Source organism: Lotus japonicus, chromosome 1 (genome assembly GCF_012489685.1).
Source record: "Lotus japonicus ecotype B-129 chromosome 1, LjGifu_v1.2".
NCBI classification, from domain to species: Eukaryota; Viridiplantae; Streptophyta; class Magnoliopsida; order Fabales; family Fabaceae; genus Lotus; species Lotus japonicus.
Genome location: NC_080041.1, coordinates 83521757 through 83540639, shown reverse-complemented (window position 1 = coordinate 83540639; position 18883 = coordinate 83521757). Strand labels below are relative to the sequence as shown.

Below are 18883 nucleotides of genomic sequence, written 5' to 3'. Positions count from 1 at the left end.
ACCCTAAATCAGGTCCAACGCGAGCAAGGTCTCACTACTCACAAAGGTTTTAGATCATCCATGATTTGAACCTTCTCCAACAAGGAATGGATTTGAGCCTTCTTCTACAAGGAATTAATTTGAACCTTAATTTGAACCTTATCATGAGTAGAAGAGCACGATTGCTAAAGAGGAACTAAAGCTGGTGCAAAAGGCAATGAAGTTGTTGCATGATAAACTAGGACAGCATAACATGATTGCAAAGATACATACAATATGCAGATGGCGGGTGTAGATTGGCGCGATGAGTTATGGCATTTCATTAGTCTAAAGAAACTTGTGGCATAGCGAGTTGCTACGGCCAGTGGTGGTCGAAGTTGGAGGAAGAGAGGTCTAATGTTTTTTGTTTTCCTACTGGTCGTATCGCGTCTGCTAGAAACCATGAGAGAGAGATTAAGAGGTGAAAGTATGAGTGATTTTGTAACTTAACTTTTCTTAACATAGTGGTGGACCATAGACCGCTAACACCACGCTTACTCTTTAATACATTTTTTAGGGCTTGTTTGGTACGTCGTATTAGGCATGATAGTATAAGCTTATACAATACATTATGGACTTATCTATTGTTTGGTGTTTACATTGTATTGTATAGACTTATACATCAATCCTCTCTTATACAACAAAATGATGGATTATTTAATCCACTCTATGGATGACGGATAAGGCATTATGAGTGTGATGTATAAACTACTTGAATATATTTTATCAATCGCCACAGCCACCACCACGCTCCACTACTGCCACCATCGTTGATATCGTTATCGCCACTACTACCATCGTTGTCACCGCTGTCGCCACCTCCACCACCGCCACACTACACCACTGCCACCATCGTTGTCGTTATCGCCACTACCACCACCACTATAACCACCACCACCCTCCGCCACCATTGCCTCCGCCACCATTGTCTCACCACCACTGTCGCCACCAGCCCACCATCCACCACCACCACCACCACAATCGCCGCTACCACCACTACTATCGTCACCACCACCGCCATCAGTCCACCACCAACACCCTCCACCGCCGCTGCCACCATCCACCACCACTGCCACCATCATCACCTTCCAATACCACCACTATCACACCATCACTGTCGCCACCAAATTATATAGTGCATGATCAAACGCGGTATAGTATTAGTATTAAAATTTTACCAGACCTTATCCTATCAGACCTAATACAATCATATCTTATACTATCAGGTCTTATACTATAGAACCTACTAAACAAGCGCTTCATAATTTTTTTTTTTTAGAAAATGAATACCTAGGTCGTAATTTGATGGATTGCTTATCTATTGGCTTTTTTAAAATAAAAAATGTGTTAGATTATTTATCATGTGATAAATCCTAAAATTCTAAAAATAATATTTAACAAACTACTATTAGATTACATGTGTGAAGATTCAAGTTGAACGTCATTCTCATTCATCCTGTTCCTCTCAATAAGGAAGCTTCTACGTCACCAGAAAACGACGCCGTACCACCTGGTATCGACATCATCATCATCATCATCATCATCATCATCACGCTCGCTGTATATCCATACCCCATCTATCAGGAACCTTCACAATTCAGCCATGAACGATAACACATGATCATTCCAAACCCTATATCACAGTTTTCTTTTCCAGAATAAAATCTGGTTCATTGCAATTGCAATCCCCAAAAACAATTAGGGTTCATAACAAAGAATAATCACCGAACCTGCACTTGAAATTTGTTGCTGCAATACAAATTTTGTTCCATTACGCTTCACACGTTCCTGATTTGAGCGATTTATTGCTGCCATAGCTTTGTTGTTGATTGTAATTTCATATTCATGGCGACGAGTTTTGACCGGTGGGAAAAAGATCCTTTCTTTAACGCCGCCGAAGAAGTTCAGGAATCTGCAGACAGGTTTGTTACCTATTACCCATTAGGTTTTCATTCTGCTATTTGATTTTGGATTTATTCCCAAATGTTAATGGAGGAAACAAACAAACAAACAAACAAACAATGACCCTTTAGTTTTTTTGTTTGTTTTCAATTGGATTGATATGTAAGATTGGAAAAGCTTAAAACTTTCCCAGTTTTGTTGTTATTGAATTGCTATTACTGTGTGTGTGTTTTGAAGGATGGAGTCTGCATATAGGACATGTATTCACGCGAAGAGAGATCCGTCCTGCCCGTGGAACTCTGATGAGCTCCGTCGAGATCTGCATACTGCCCTTGGCACTGCTAAATGGCAGGTAGGTAATTCCTTAAGTAAGATTGCTTTTTACTCAATCAATGAATTATGATCCATTATAGTGAATATATATGATGATGAATGTCATTATGTTGTTGTATTTTGGTGGGAATTGCAGTTAGATGAGTTTGAACGGGCGGTCAGGTCTAGTTATGGAAAAAGCTCTGCGGAGGATGCGAAAATTAGGCACCGGGATTTTATTGTTGCTATTGGTGACAAGATTTCAAAAGTTGAGCATTTTTTACAAGAATCTTCTGTTGGTCCTTTAGGAGGTAGGAAGGCATCTCTGCCTTGGGTGTCTCTGGATCAAGGAGAACGAAACGAGCTTGCGTTGTTTCTTTCTGGAGCCCCAGCAGATGGAGGCAAAAATCAGCCGGCTAAATGTATCAGCAGAGACGGTGAAGATTCCCAGTTAAGTGATAGAGATTCCTCGGAGGAGAAACCACCCGGTCATCGCAGGGCAGCTAGTGCTGATGCTGACATTAGTTCTTGGAAAATTGCTGTTTCGGATGATGTGCAACAATCGACTTCCTCCAATTGTTCTTCTGGTCCGATGCATAAGGTGGCTAGTCTCTCTGGATTTCTTAATTCCGTGGAAACCATCTCTAAGTTGAAGTGGCCTAAGAATGGTAATAGAAAGCTGAAAGCGGTGAATCATTATGATGAAACTGATAAACCACTACTACCTTCAACTCAACTTAATGGGGTGGGTTCTTAATTTGCTTTTTGTTTTTCCCTGTTAACGGAGACTTGCTTGAGTATTTATGGTACATTTGCCGAATTACTAATACTTAATTATTTTCCCCCAAAAAATTAGGGTGCCCATGCATGCTACTTGAAAACTAAGAGCAGCATCGATAGTTGTGATGAATGTTATGATAAGCAACTCCAAGGGTGGTATGGGGCTATTCACAGACAGCTTCAAAGATCTCAATACCAAATGCAGTATAATCGGCCTTTTCAAATAACCATATGGATTGTTATTCTCCTTTGCTTGATTGGTAAGCTCCCAATCTTTTATTGGTGCGTCTGAGGAAAATGTATGCACTTGTGTGATCTCAAATTTCAAAGTCTTAGGAACTACTTTGCACAACTTCGGAACTGGTGGAACTTTACTTATCTTTTTTAGGAAAATTCAATAATTTATGACATTTATAATGCTTTTCATTTACCCCCACCCTACTCCGGTTGCAAAACTCCTTTTTTGCTCCTTCTTTTCATTCCTTTGTAGGTGAAAGCTACTTCTTGGTGCTCTCCATGCTTTTTTCATGATTTTGTTGTTCTTACGTCTTTCCCCCATTGCACCTGTGTTCATGATTCAGTTGCTCCCACATATTTCACACATGTGACATGACTACATGAGGCTATTTTGTAGTCATACAACTTCATTATGCAATATGCATTCTGTTGACGGGAACCTTCAAATATCAATGCAAGATGGTTAGGAACGTCAATGTGAAGTGGGGAGATTTTGTCACATTTGCCCTTTTTAAAGATGTACTGAGAAATTTTATAGTTACTGTATTTAGTTTTTACCTACCAAAATGTGTTCTGTGAGCATCTTTATGCTTTATATATTGGCATATATTTGACTAAAGTTTAAGGTAGACAGAGAATCTGTATGTCAGTTCTAAAATCTAAATGCTCTTGAACTGTTGCTCATATTGATGTTAATTTCTGTTAAATTGTTGTTTCCTTTCCCCTGTCTTTCTTGCAACAGTATATGTTAGCTAATAGTTTTGATTTATCTGCAGTTTCAATTGCTTTTTGTACAATGTAGAAAGGAAGATTTATAGCATGTTTGGATCAGGATGTTTCTCTCTAGAATTAATTTTAGCTATAGAATCAATTCTAGAAGGATTTCCAAACATGCACTTAGATACATGATCTATCTATCTCTGGTTGGTGGCTGAAGGGTATGCATGATCTATCGGTTTCTGGATGGCGGCAATAATGGGGACGTACAAACAGTCAAAAGTCTTTTAATACAAGTTCCTGTGGTAGATGTTTTTGCATAAGCAAGCGAGTGTTTCTTTTTTCTGTTTCTCGCTAGCATACACGGTATCTATAACACATAAAAGTGCTTTATAGAAATACTATTTTGGGTGCTCTGTAACTGTAATCACTTCCTTACTTTTTATATATGTATTTTTCGTTTTGTAACTCCTATTTCAGAATGATCTGATCAAGAGCTTTCTCAACTCTGTTCACAAGATGTACATGCCAAAGTGAGGCTTAATAAATATTGTAATGTATATCATGCCTTCTCCAGAAAAATTGGAGGGTTAAAGCCTAGATTTGTCAATAATACTCTTACAAGTTTTCTTCTTTAGTTTCTCAGTATTTTTTTTTCTTTTGAAATTCAATTATTACAGCCTACTTTTAACAGAGTATATCAGTGCAATCTCTAAACTCCATACATTGTGTTAGGGGTGTGTTCATACCCCATATTAACCAAAGTCCAAAGATATGAATTAAGATATTTGTTTAAATGAGACAAAGTATCATATTTTCCGCATCTCTGCTTTGTTTTCTCTTGGTATCTCTCTTTATTTGTTTAAATAAGGCAAGCATAATATTAAATAATTGATTAGCTTCAACAAAGCGACACTTAAACCTGACATATGAATTGCTCTTGTCCTCTTCAATACAAATAACGAAATCAATTTTCTTATTATAACTTATCCAAACACAGACTTGCTGCCTCTACCCATAGACATCAAACACTCAACCATATATAACATTCAGAAAGAGACTTTGACAATGACTAATACGTAACAGGGTCAGTCCTGGTGAGGCATCGGTAACCAAAATAGAGAGTAGCTACAACAAGTGGAACAAAGAACTCAAATAATGCCACAGACTTGGACTCAGCATCCTCTTTGATCACAAAAGCACTCATCTCTTGTTTGCTATTTGGTTCCTTGTGCACAACATCAATCTCCTGAACTGTGGCACCTTGGAGGATACCCACTTGGTACTTGAGGACCAAGTTTTGAGCTTCCTTGCTGTGCCCAACAGCATCAAACTCCTTCGTCACATCTTTCCCCGCAACCTCTAGCAACACGTCATCCCCTCCCGGGTGTTCGATCAAGAACTTTGTGACATCCAACACCTACAACATTCAAATAATCAGTACGATTTAATTTTTTTATAGACAAATGTTAGTTGTTAGTCTTGTTAGTAAATTAATCATCCTCAGCGTTCGAACTCTAAAAAATCAAATAAGTTGTGCTAAGCCAGCATAACCGTCGATCAAAAAATCATTGCAAGTTCCCCGGACTCGCAGTAAATACGGTTTCCGGTTAGACAGGTCGGTCTAGTCCGGTTTTAACCATTCTGCTATAATTTGTAAAGAGAAAAGAAGGAGGGATTTACTCTGCCATTGATCACAACCCAACAATCTTTGTTGGACTTGTGTTGAGCAACCTGTGAGAGAGTGAAAACCCTTCGTTCTGCCATGATTCAAGAATGAGAGTTCTAGTCACAAGAAACTTTCTATTTTGAAATATTAAGGTGGGTACCGAGCTTTATAAGTACCGAGAGTTCTAGCTGGACACGCCACCTTTTACTAGTAGCATGTTTCTTTCTTCCTCCGATGGAGATAACTACCAGTCACCACGTGGATAGAAGGTAGAACTAATAATATTGTTAAGGTTACTAATGAGATGTCATCGTGTTATTGCGCCCATCGATTTAGAATGAAAAGCACGTTGATCACTTCATAGTTGCATTCATTACTTTTGGGATGAAAAATATATACGATCTTTTTATCAGATATTATACCCGTGCAACGCACGGGTTTACTTACAATATTTTATAACATTATATAAAAATTATTGTAGTTTAACTACATAAAAATAAAAATATTTTTTTATTATAAATATAAAAATTTGTGTTAAGACATTTCAATAAATATCATTATAGTTCTTTTTGTATAAATAATTAATATTACTCAAATTTAATTTTTAGCATAGAAATAAAGTTAACAATTAAAATTTTTATTTATATAATAATATGAAAAATTATTAAGTTTGAAATATTTAAATTACGTAAACAATTATTAATTCATGAAATAAGTTTTAATATTATTTTTTATACTTTTAATCTGAAAAGTCATTTGATGTGACATTTCAAGACTAAGAAAAATAAATTAATTTTAACTTTTGGAATTATAATAAGTGATAACTTAAATAGTCTTTTGACAAAAAAGTTACCTAAAATTTTATCTTGTGAATTTAATTTTTTTTCAACTTATTTGGTATGTGAATGTTTTCTCACAGCCGATGGTCAAGTCACGAGACTAATCCCCTAAGACTCTACAATCACGTTAATTAGATAGGTCAGACCTCTCACAACAAACATTTATTCAACTTTGGTCATTATTATTTTTCTCTATTATGCTTCCTCGAGTAACTTTTACTAATATATGATAGATAAAAAAATATATTTAAACTTTATTTTCAATAACGCACATATATGTTATAGTTAATATTAAAAACCTTTTAGCGGCATTTTTCAATTTTAAAATATTTTATCCATATTATCTATTATTAAATAATTTTAATTTGTAATATTTGTCAAATGCAAAACTTAAGATAGTTTCAATATTTTTATTTTAAAAAATCAATTTTAAGTTGGTGAATGTTGTTATTTAATGTAAGTAGTTGAATATTTGTTAACAATACCATTTTTTCAGTTTTTAATTATTTTTTAATACATTATTACAAAAGTATGAGAGTTTTATGGTTTAATGTATTTGATGTAAAACTCAAGTCTCATTTACATATAAATATTTTTTTAATTTTAAAAATATTTAATCTAAATTATTTGTTAAAAAAAATTCTTATTGAATTTAATTTTTAATATTTGTGAAATACAAAACTCTAGTAAATTTTAAGTTTATGAGTGTTGTTATTTAATATAAGTAGTTGAATAGTTTTTGACAATATAAATTTTTTCAATTTTAATTTTATTATTGTTTAATAATTTATTACAACTTTTTTTTGGATGCTTTTAATACATTGCAACACTTGAGTTTTGCTTATGTATTTAACTAGGATTGTACCCGTGCGATGCACGGGGACACGATTCTATAATTTGTTCACGAATTAAGCAACTTATAAATGGATTCATATGATTTATTAAAATAAATTAAGCAATTTATATATAATACTTGTTTTGTAAGTGTAGATTAATCAATTTAATATGTACATACAATCTATATATACAGGCTTTTTATAGTGTTAATATAATTATTTTATAATAATGTTATTATTCTTACTCTATGGTGCAAGCCTCTCCTTATACCAATGAAAAAAAATTAATGAGTGACAATAATATCCCTGTAGAATAGCTCAAACAGTAGGAGCTGGGGAATATATGGGTTGGGTAATGGGAGGTCTAGGATCGATTCCTGGCGGGTGCAATTTATCTTTGTGATGTAAAAAAAATCAATGAAAAACACTAAGGGCTTGTTTGTTTACTGTTTTCAAAACAATTTTCAATTTTTAAAAACTGAAAACTTGTTTGGTACGACCTGTTTTTAAAAACTGTTTTTGAAAACAGTTCTCATTTTCAGTTTTTAAAACTAAAAAACTAAAACAACTAAAAGATGTTTTCAGTTTCAGTTTTTAGTTTTCAGATATCTGTTTTCTAAATATTAGAAAACATGTCATTCAAATTGTTTTCTTCCTCTGAAAACTGTTTTTAAAAATTGTTTCTGAAAATTGTTTTAAAAACTAAAAACTAAAACTTCAATCAAACAGACCCTAAGAACTTCTACCGCAAAACTGCGACCATGATATTAAAATACTAATTGCAGGTTTATAAGTAGATTGTCACCGGATTTAGGTTATATATTGTTAATGAGGTAGATATGTTTTTCATCCCTATAAATTTGTAATTCTTTTTTTACTCTCTACTAAATATAAGAACTAAAATCACATGACTTTTTAAGAGTTGATTTTTTTTAATAAAAATTAAAACTAAAATATGTCAGTTTTGTAGAGATGAAAAACATATAACTTTGTTTTCAATTATAATTTGTTCTTTTTATTAATGTCAGACATGAGATTCGGTGGATTGAAATTAAATCTTTTAATAAAATTTAATTGAGTTTATAGTGTTATTATAATTATTTTACGGTAATATTATGATATTAAAGGTGTACGTAGTTCACAAAATAGGAATATCTCTAATATAAGAAATTTTCTCCTCTTTAGCTCTAATGAAATAAAATAGTTCATGAAAATTTTATTTTGCAATGTATTTGAAGGAACTAAAAACATATTCACAGTTTAAATTTAAAAATTTAGAATAATTTCAAAAATATTTAGATTTTTTAATAACTTTAATTGATGATATACTTTTTTGCTGAAAAAATTGATGAAAATTGTTACCGGGAATGTTATACCTTCAGAAGAAGTGACTTCGGCGTTAAGAATTTAAATAAAACATTTTAAAATAATATAGCAAAAGGAAAAGAAAAAAGGTTTTGTTTTTTTTTTTAAAAACTAAACATATTAGATGAAGAAAACTTCATGAGAACAAATCTCTCATAAAGAGAAAAACACCAGGAAACTCAAAACAAACAATAATCCCCCACTATGATGGACATGCTTTGAGAGTGTGTCTCATTAAAACCATTATAGAAAAAACCAATTGGAAAAAAAAGTCTAGAGAAGGAAAAAGAGTACAAGCACTCTCAAGTTGACCATTTTACCATGGCTTATCAACATATTCACCCAAAATACATAAATAATACCCATAACCAATCAAAAAAGGAAGCCTACCACATACTGAACCTCTGTTTATCACCATGGAACCAATACAATCCTGTCATGGCCAAGCCAAACAATAAAAGACTCCCTCACACTTCCACCACCACAAAACAATGAAGGTAGTCAAGGTACCAGTAAATCCACTTCCCTCTTGCCCACGTATCATAGACAAGTCATTCAAGCAACAACCCTGGCATCAAAAAGTAAAAAACATTCCACATGGTCAAAACCAGCGTACACCACAACCATATTCTCATCCAAAAATTCCTTGAAATAATGCCATGAAGCCAAACCACACCACCTTGCTTGCCAATGAACTCAACCCCCTCATGTGACAATCTGATATGAAAAAATCATTTCATTCTAAACCACCATCTCCTTTTCTATACTATCAAATTCAGCAGTAAAGAAACTTAGAAACATACACACCAGCAAGTTCCTCACAGTCACCTACCATTCATCCCACGCACCCACTACAATCCACCACAAACAATTAGAATACATATGAAGGTATGAAAAACGGTAGAAAGGGGGGGTTTGAATAACGTTTTCAGTACAAAACTACCACCTTAAAGATTTAGACAAATCTTTCGAGAACTTAAGTGCTAAAGATAAGAGATAGAAAAGCACACAAGGATTTTATCCTGGTTCACTTGATAAATCACTCAAGCTACTCCAGTCCACCCGTTAAGGTGATTTCTTCCTTCTTAGAATGAAGGCAATCCACTAATCAGGTAAGAGTTACAACTGCACTTGAAACCTACAAGTGACTAACAATTACACTGACTTAGCTCACACTAAGATTCACTCTCTTAGTCTTCTCTAGGATCCGATCAACCTTGATCTTCTAAAGGAACTAAACAAACTGTTTATCAAAGAAATGTTTACAAGAGATTTGCTTCTAAAAAGCTAATAGTAAACACAATGAATTTCAGATGAAAGAAAGCTTAGAATATTTTGAATATGTGTTGCGCGTGTGTGTTTCTTCTAGCCGCTTCTTTCAATCTTCAGCCTCTATATATACTCCAAGGATTAGGGTTGAGCGTTGCATGGGAAATGCTACCGTTGGAGGGCAGTTCTGGAAAATCCAGCTTCTGCTGTGGCTGAGAACGTTAGGTAGGTCGTCAGGAAGGTACACTTGCTTTTGTACTTGGATAGCGACTTGACCTTTTAACCTAGGAGACTTCTGATCAGGGGAATACTTCATATTGGAACTTGTGAAGCCGGTTGATCAGAGTCAGAGGGAAAGCACAGATCCTCTGACCATTGTATCTTCTGATTCTGAACTCAGAGGGAAGAACATGGCCTTCAGAGTTTCTTGCTTCTGGACTTCAGAGTTTCCACTATTCAGCTTCTGGATCTTCAGAGTCTTCTACACCATCAGAACATCTGAACCTTCAGTGTTTCTTGGTTATCAGAACTTCTGGATCTTCAGAGCTTCTAGCGACTGAGTCCACATCAGAGTTTGTATAGCTTCAGAACTTCTGAAGCTTTTCCACTGTTCATACTGAACATGGTGAATGCGAAAGCGTTGCTTGGGTTACCCTTTATACACAGTGCTTCTGATTTGTGTGAGATTGAGTTGAGGTCAGAGCCTGTAAATAGCACACTCAGAAAAACACGTTAGAGTACCACAATTGTTCATATCAAAAGGTTAACTTGTAATCATCAAAACATAGAGTTGTACTACTAGATCAAAACTTGATCTTACAACATAGGCCAATAGTCCCTTCCGCACAGTAACCTTCAACCAAATGCCATGACAAAGACATATTCTTGTATTGCACAGATACAAACACCCCCATCCACACTAATCCATAAAGTTTCGACCCACCATACATGAACCAAGTCCTGCATTTTACAAACATTTTACCACAACAACATTCTTCTGCTAACAAAACACGACCCTGCTACACCAGTAAAAACACTCCCCTGCTGCACCATCAAGTAGGACATTTTTAATGACCTTTCGCTTCACTTCCCTCCCCAAAAGACAAGGGTTTTAACATGAATTTTTCACAAAGGAATAGTGTGTAAAGGCGCCGAACCAGGTTGTATTTTCTTCTCTTTCTCACAATGTGAAATCCCATATCTTAAGAGCTTATACCCTCCTTTAGTTGTCCATTATGATTTTGGCATGCTTCCACACGAGTGTATTCCTAAAAGAAAGAAAGGGACAGAGGGTTAACCAAGTTTTCTCCAAAGAATTATGTTTGAATCTAGTAGTATTACCAAAGCACCCAAATTAAGATGAATTATCTAATATCTATTGTTGTTGTTTGTCATATCAGTTGTTAAGTACTGAACTATGTGTTTCCAGTACTATTTGAATAAAGCTACTTCTTTAGTAATAAAGTTGAACAAATTGGTGAATCTTCATCATGTTCAACAACTCCAGCATGCACCATAAGATAGTGTATGATACAATAAACCTGGCTTTCTATTTAGTTCATGGTTTCATATTGCTATGGATTAAAAAACATAATAGTAGGTGAAGAAAGACAATGATAAACACTATAATTAGTAGATCAGCCTAATGGATCAAACCCATCCATATCTTCTTTATGAACAAGCTCTAGTTTATTGCGAATCAGTCAAGATGTTTAAAACCAACCAGTTTTTTTGAAATCATAAATATGTAAATTTAGTTGCTCAGATTCCTTCAAGGCTCAAGCCATTGATCAGCTGATGGATAAATTTTTATGTGTTCTCTATATTACAGATTAGATCATAAATTGGATAAAGCAAGCTCCAAATTTTTTATGTATCTCCAAAACTGAACTTTAAAAACCAACCTCATGTTGGCAAGGAATTGACTTTTGTAGTTGCTTGATGACTCTGCCTTCCTTCTTGCTTCCAGTTGACTTAACAATTCTGCTCTTAGATTCATTTCCTTTGACACTCTGTTTGTCAATATCAAAATGCAAACACATCCAAGACACTTGTCAATCCTAATTCTGTGTATCATAGTAGAAGAAAAATATATGATTAAATTATCTTGATAATCTAGATGGAGAAATTAAAAACTTTGCAGCACAGATGGGATCCTTTCTCCAAAATACACTTATAACTATTGACGAACATAAAAAGCAAGAAATTTATAAGAAACCAACCTCAAAAATCAAAGATCTATTCTCTTATAGAGACAATTAGGCTTCTTCTATGTTGCTGAAACTTAGCCTCTTCTCAACTTGTCAATCTTTGAAATCTCTAATGTTGTTAGCAGATACTAATACTTGGCTGCAAGGGATTCAAAGCTTCTGATGAAGGAACCACTTCATCCGCTCCTATCATGCTACACCAGGCACATCTAGGAACTCAAATAAATAAAAAGCATAGTGTAAGTACTATGAGATCAGTAATATTCAACAAAATAGTATTAATGAGATGAGAACATTAAACATGAAAATCAATCATTTCTCCACCTAAATTATCTGATCTTCTCCTTTTCTCTACTGAAAACAGAAGTAACACTTCATCAATGTCTAAACCATCTATAGATGAGAAACATGTCATTAAATTAAATAATATGATTTATTTTTTCTGGTTCCACCACCTCTTTTCTCAAGATCAAGATTGGTGTTATACGCGAATGATTACCCTTAGCAAAATTGAGACCAAAGACTCAAAGAGCCAAAAAAATTCAGCCAAAAGCAACTACGAATAATAACTACCAAAAATAGGAGTATGTTTAATTTGATAATCCCAGCCTTATCTTGGAGACAATGAAATCTAAAGTCACTGAAATAACACATTACTACATGGTCTGCTAGAAATAGAGTGAAGAGTGAAGGTCTCCCAAGTCAAAATGTGTAGAAGAAGTGATTTTTAGATAAGGGATAAATAGGTACTCCCACTTGCAGCACATAGCCACATACCAAAGATTTTTGTAGTTTAAATTCTAGAGGAACTTGAAAGTGACACAATCATACTAATTTATGATGTATTTAATTTGTTCTTGGAGTATTTAAATGTTTCCCCTCAATTAGAACCCTCAAAGGTTGTTAAAGCTTCAGAAATTACATGTAAAGACTCTATTAACCATACCACCCATCAAACATAAGACTAAGAATCAATGAATCCATTAAAGCTAAACAGTGTAGAACAAAAATATTTCATTCACATGATATGAGATAGGAATGTTGAAGCAATATCATAAAGTGGATAATATGTTAGAGCACTCACCCTTCCAAGTTTTGAGTCTCACAAATTTTTCTGAAAGGAATGCAGAGATTTTTAACTCTGGCAGTGCCCACACTGTTTATAAAAATAATTTCACAAATAATCAGAACTTCTTCTAGGAACATATTTTTGCAGGTCACAGCAGCAATCAATACACAAAGACAATCAATCAAATAAAGTATTAATATTATTATACCTAGCACTGCTTCCTTCGTACTGATGCACATGAGCATCTACTTGTTTGAAATCCACAAGTACTTGTTCTCTGCAAAAATCAAAGAGAACCCATTTGAACAATTAATTCCCTTCAAACATCTCAATATCTCATACCTAAAGTGATCTCAGAAAGTTAATAAATCAATGAATGAATATATCATAATACATAACATGGGTTACGGTAACAACCTGCTAAAAGGTCCATTAACAACCTGCCATATTCAGATTCAGATATGGTGTGTGAAAATTGAAATCAGCAAGGAACCCAAATTGCTCAAGTTCACCAATTAATTTCACATGAATTATCAGCTAGTTTTTTTCAATGATCATGAAAACATTTCAGCACACAAAATAATCAATGAAGCTAACCTTCTCCATGTGAAGAGTTCTTTGCAAATCAGCATTCGTCACACCATATTGCTTGGACAACTCTCTCAACCCTTCAGAATTCACCCGGATCTCAAAACCCAAAATACCATGAAGCAGCTCTTCATTGGTAAATCACCAAGAAGTGGTTCTTCATGAGGAACAACCAATTGATGAACATCTTATAAGCAAAAATTGGGGTGTATCAAATCAGCTAGGCTGTAATGAAGAATGAGGGGCAGTTTTCAGATCTAGGGTGTAGGGCACACAACCTGTAAAGCAGAATTAACGGTGGTTTTTTAAGCTTGATGAAGCTTGAAGGTTACCCGTGCAACTTTAAGCCGAAAATCGATAGGGGAAGACAGGAGGTAGATGAACTTTCTAGGGTTATAGCATCCAACTTTAAGAGAAAATACAACCCAACGAATGAAGCAGAAAGCTGGCCGTAGCAGATGAGGCACACGCAATAGCTAGAATAGCATAGCAGAGGTACGATTAACAGAGCAAAACTGATAGTCTTCAACGGTACTTTCCCTAATCAATGGTACTTTCCCCCTCAACAATCAGAGCTCCAAGGCATGTAGTACAGTAGGCCGGAGGCGTAGCTACAGCAAGGCCGGAGGCCAGCGGCTAGCTGTGTCGAGGTCCATAGGTTCTCAGAAGCAAAGAGAATGAGAGGGAACTTTGGAAACAATCAGCTAAGAGATAAGGCCCAGCCCAATACTCTCCCATAACAAAAAAAAAAGTTGGTGCATGAACAGTGATTTTAAACCTTCAATTGTAAGAAGATTTACTACTTTGCACTGATCCTACCCAGCTGAGTAAAGTTCTGTTGCAATTTGATATGCTTCATGTGATGGATAAAACAAAGGAGCACATACTGATCAAACCAAGCAAATGGATGTCCATGAAATTCTTCATGAGAGAGGGGGATAGAGAGCTAACCCAAAAATTAGAAAATCAGAAAGTTCACAAAATGTCTTCCACACTAAAGATACTGCATAATGAGCCCACCTAGTTCTAAAATCCAAACTAATAAAATAGAGATACTGCATAATTGAAACCTATATGTGTGGCACTAGAGTATATCTTTCTTCTCAAATTCCAGTCCGTGGAAAATGATAAAAGAACTTAATATGGACCCAAGTTCCAATCATACATTGCATACATCTAACTTCAAATTTGAAAATCAAAGTCTCAAGAACTATATATATATTATTACCCTAAGTGGAGTTTACATGCACACTGTCAGAAAAATCTTTAACCCCCAATCATAGACTCAAGATATCTTTTTTTATCCTCTTAAATTTGGATCAGGGCAACACAACAGATAATGAGTAGAGGAAGCTGAGTAAAGAGAATATACCTTGCCAGACACCCTGATGAATGTACAATCAGTATGGTGCGCAACTGCCCTAGCCAACAGTGTTTTTCTTGTACCAGGTGGACCATAGAGTAAAACACCCTGGGAGACAGGAAAGAATGTCAATAAACAGATAAATCAAGGATACATATGCTGATGGAAGGGTGGGAAATTTAGCCATAACTCAGAGTGAGATACTACCTTTGGTTGTGCTATTCCAGGACTTTCAAACAACTCAGGATGTTTAATTGGTACCTCAATGACCTGTAAAATATATGACAAACATGAGGCTAAAAAACAATGTTTTTTCTAATACATGATACTACACTAAAGCATAGATATACATAATAATATCATAGTTTCTCAAACTCAATAATAATGAACTTCAAAGTTTCTGATAAAGGAACCACTTCATCTGCTCCTATTATGCTACGCCGGGCACATCTAGGAACTCAAATAGATAAAAAGCATAGTGTAAGTACTATGAGATCAGTAATATTCAACAAAATAGTATTAATGAGATGAGAACATTAAACATGACAATAAATTCTTTCTCCACCTAACAGAAGTAACATGGTATCAATGTCTAAGAATTTTCCACATTAGTATCACATATATTGATAAATTACATGTCAAACACTACTTAGAGGAATTGGAAGAAAATAGAAGAAGAAGCATGATTTGCAAACTATATGGTGAATCAGTGCATTTCACTAATCCAATGCAGGTTTCTCATTAGTACCCTTGTGCAAAAAAAATTGTTAGTGTTAAAACCCTCTTGGTGTAACATTTCAGTATGCAGTGATATTTTTCACATTCAGTTTAGATAAGCTCTTTTCTCACTCACTCTACAATTCTAATAAAGGTCTCATAGATGTATATCCAGAAGATGACCTTGAATCTACAATTTTCCAATTTAAGTTCACAATGATAGTCTGGACATTCGAAGATCAATAATAGCTAATTTGTTTGTTTAATTAATTGATAGTTAGTAGTTACTACTTACCAAACTGAGAATCTAAGAATTCATGGATCCATAAGTCTGGACATTCCATGTCTACATATTAATTAAAGAATTATTATTATTCTGTACAATTCACAGAATAATAATAATTCTTTAATTAACCTCTATTGGCTTATGAAATGCTCTGATTCTCCATAAAGTTACAATTCATTCTTCTTCTTCTTCTTCTTCCATTTTCCTCCAATTGCTCTGAGTAGCTTTTGACTTACCCTCCAAAACCTTAGCTCTTCTTCTGGTGAAATAACATATGCTTGGACATGAGAAGAATAAGATAATCTTTTATACACAAATGAATAAGGAGTATGAGGAGTATAACCTGTGTTAGAATTTGTGAAAACTGACATCAACACCTTTATGGTACTTTGTATATAGCATGCAAAACCGTATAAAAGTACCCATTTGATAACATCTTGCCATATCCACACATTGAAGCTTTTCTCTTATTGGAAAAAGTAACCAACAAAATTATTCTTTTATTGGAAAAATTATATTGACATTCTAAGAAGCCATACATGAAACTTAACTGAAGTGGGTTTCCTTTAGTCAATGCAGTTCTTTTCAGCAGATTCTAGGTCACTAGGAAGATTTTTTTTCTTGGACATAAACTTTGACTCACTTAAACCATCAAACGCAAAGCTTTAACCATTTAGTGAGATCCTTCATCTCCTCTAATTTATTCTGCAAAATCAACCCCATAATAAGTTTTACAGACAACATCATTAAAATTAAATTAAGAATGGCCCATGTGAGACAAAGACAAAACCACCTTATAATCAAATATGGACTACAATGAAATAAAAAGGTAGAGCATTTAGCACATGAACAGAATAAGATGAAAAAAAAAAAGAGACATGTTTTGATTTACTGTTCTCTTATAACATGAACAGAATAAGATGAAAAAAAAAAAGAGACATGTTTTGATTTACTGTTCTCTTATAAGTTCCATTAGGCACAATTTAAATGAATCACTTACTTTTGTAAGATCCATTAAAAGAAATAGACAACGGATGTTCCCAATTCAAAACTGAAACACGTTGAATACCCTAAATTCAGAGCTAACTTAACAACTAAAAGTGAAGGGGGGAGAGAGAGCTTACATTTTCTTCTACTGATGAAGAAGAACCCATCAGGTGGCTTGAGCTTAGCTACCTTCCATATTCAGATGTAGTTTGGGAATTTAAGAAACTGGGACGACAAATTGGACCCCTGATTGCTAGTGAGTATAGAAAGTGTGGGGAGATCAACAAAGCAGTTGTGGTATTTATAGAAGGTTGTCATCAATTGCAACTTCACCTATAAAAGAGGAGGCATAGAGTATATAATGGTACATATTGATAGGGAACGGAGCATAGCGTGCCAGGTGAAGAAGGTTCTGGAGCACGGCTAAGCTTGGTTTGTAGGAACAGATGTAGCTATTACGGGGAGAAGGTTCTGGAAGAGAGGTAGGCAGATGATGATGAAGAAGGTGACAGGCAACCCTAGATGCTATCCCAGGAATTAGGCACCAACCTGTAAAGCATCTTTGACAGCAGTTCATGGGAGGGGAAGCTGACGATTGATGGCGTGGGCACTACACTCTCCGGCGAAAATTCGTTCCTGCGCTTGGGGGAAGCTGACGATGGCCTACGAAGAAGAGGAAAAGCAGAGCGTCTAAATAGCACAGAGAAGGGGCCACCACATCCTTCCATAGGCCCAGCCCAACACTCTCCCGTCCCAAAAAAAATAAGTTGGAGCAATGAACAGTGAATTCAATCCTTCCTTTGTAAGGTAGTAGATGCTAAAACTCAAGTGTGCTTTACATATATATATATATATATATATATAGATAGATTGTTCTAAAGTTCAAGGGGGAAATAAAGATCGGTTATCTTTTAACTTTAAGTAATTAGATTTAACTATAGTAGCCAGCCTGTCTTGCTTGGTATCCAAATCTTTTAACTTTGAGCAATTAGATTTTACTATAGTAGCCTCGCATTTTATTTTAGAGAGTTGTTCCGGTATTCTTTTAAAATGTGAAGGTTTGGAACCCTTCAATTCATTATTAAGTGTAGAAAAGACTAAATAATGTATGCGTTTGATTACCATTTTCAAACGTGGATAAGAGCCTCAAACATAGATCTCCATCGTTTTAAAGATGTTTGAGAACTAATTTTGAGAATCGATTCTACAAGTTTGATTCGGATCTGGCAGAATTAACTTAGGGTAGCTTCTCCATCTGGCTGATCCGATTTTGTGTATATGTGTTATAATTCAATTACAAAAGTTAATTCTGGATAAATGTATCAACACATAAATCACGTCATTTAAATTTACGTTACTAAATTTAATTCAGGTTAGATCCAATTCTGCTCATCCAAACACACTGAAACTCTACCAAACCTTAGCTTAGCTTTTCGTGTCTAAAGAATAAAGATCCATTTGCTGAGGGTAAGAGGTCAAAGTTCAAAGATCCATTTACAGTAGTTCGAAGCCAACTAATAGTGTTAAGTTTGCCCACGTGTGGGAAAAAGTTACAAGAAATTACAGTTTGGCACTTTGGCTCTATCTTTAACACGTACAGTCTTCATCTAATTCCTTCATGCACATCCCTTTTTTCTTCTTGAACAATTTCATCATTTACACTTTTCTCTTTTCACAAGTCACAATTTCATCATTTAAATTTGGTACCACTACCACTCA

At 34.8% G+C, this 18883-nt stretch overlaps 2 protein-coding genes and 1 long non-coding RNA gene across 26 annotated transcripts; 1 reads left to right on the top strand and 2 right to left on the bottom strand.

The window, feature by feature from the left end:
• Positions 1–1454: 1454 nt before the first annotated feature.
• Positions 1455–4579, top strand: LOC130723088 (uncharacterized). 3 transcript variants are annotated; one of them, XM_057574026.1, is made up of 5 exons: positions 1455–1940; positions 2158–2272; positions 2390–2977; positions 3089–3272; positions 3594–3971. In XM_057574026.1, the coding sequence occupies exons 1-5, from the start codon at positions 1864–1866 to the stop codon at positions 3623–3625; spliced, it is 996 nt and encodes a 331-aa protein (XP_057430009.1). In that variant the 5' UTR covers positions 1455–1863; the 3' UTR covers positions 3626–3971. The 3 variants fall into 3 exon arrangements, with proteins under 3 accessions (XP_057430009.1, XP_057430002.1, XP_057430016.1); XM_057574019.1 differs by having other exon boundaries at positions 3503–3971; XM_057574033.1 differs by lacking the exon at positions 3594–3971 and adding an exon at positions 4026–4579 and having other exon boundaries at positions 1456–1940.
• A 346-nt stretch (positions 4580–4925) lies between these two features.
• LOC130723104 (cytochrome b5-like) lies at positions 4926–5814 on the bottom strand. Its single transcript, XM_057574046.1, has 2 exons — positions 5650–5814; positions 4926–5386 (listed from the first exon to the last, which is right to left on the bottom strand). The coding sequence occupies exons 1-2, from the start codon at positions 5731–5733 to the stop codon at positions 5039–5041; spliced, it is 432 nt and encodes a 143-aa protein (XP_057430029.1). The 5' UTR covers positions 5734–5814; the 3' UTR covers positions 4926–5038.
• Positions 5815–8861: 3047 nt separating this feature from the next.
• Positions 8862–17467, bottom strand: LOC130723116 (uncharacterized). Of its 22 annotated transcripts, none has more exons than XR_009014200.1 (12): positions 17302–17467; positions 16521–16882; positions 16187–16436; positions 15382–15444; positions 15184–15282; positions 13821–14757; positions 13432–13500; positions 13239–13310; positions 12167–12363; positions 11849–11956; positions 10765–11212; positions 8862–10648 (listed from the first exon to the last, which is right to left on the bottom strand). It is a non-coding gene; the product is annotated as an uncharacterized LOC130723116 (long non-coding RNA). The 22 variants fall into 22 exon arrangements; XR_009014212.1 differs by having other exon boundaries at positions 11102–11212; XR_009014187.1 differs by having other exon boundaries at positions 8862–11212; positions 13821–14036; positions 14144–14757.
• Between the last annotated feature and the right edge of the window lie 1416 nt (positions 17468–18883).

Coding starts and splice junctions, on each gene's coding strand:
- LOC130723104 (XM_057574046.1), bottom strand. CDS start 5,733: ATGGCAGAACGAAGGGTTTTCACTCTCTCACAGGTTGCTCAACACAAG. Junction 5,387..5,649: donor GGGTTGTGATCAATGGCAGA/GTAAATCCCTCC, acceptor TGAATGTTGTAG/GTGTTGGATGTCACAAAGTT.
- LOC130723088 (XM_057574019.1), top strand. CDS start 1,864: ATGGCGACGAGTTTTGACCGGTGGGAAAAAGATCCTTTCTTTAACGCC. Junction 1,941..2,157: donor GTTCAGGAATCTGCAGACAG/GTTTGTTACCTA, acceptor TGTGTTTTGAAG/GATGGAGTCTGCATATAGGA. Junction 2,978..3,088: donor CTTCAACTCAACTTAATGGG/GTGGGTTCTTAA, acceptor CCAAAAAATTAG/GGTGCCCATGCATGCTACTT.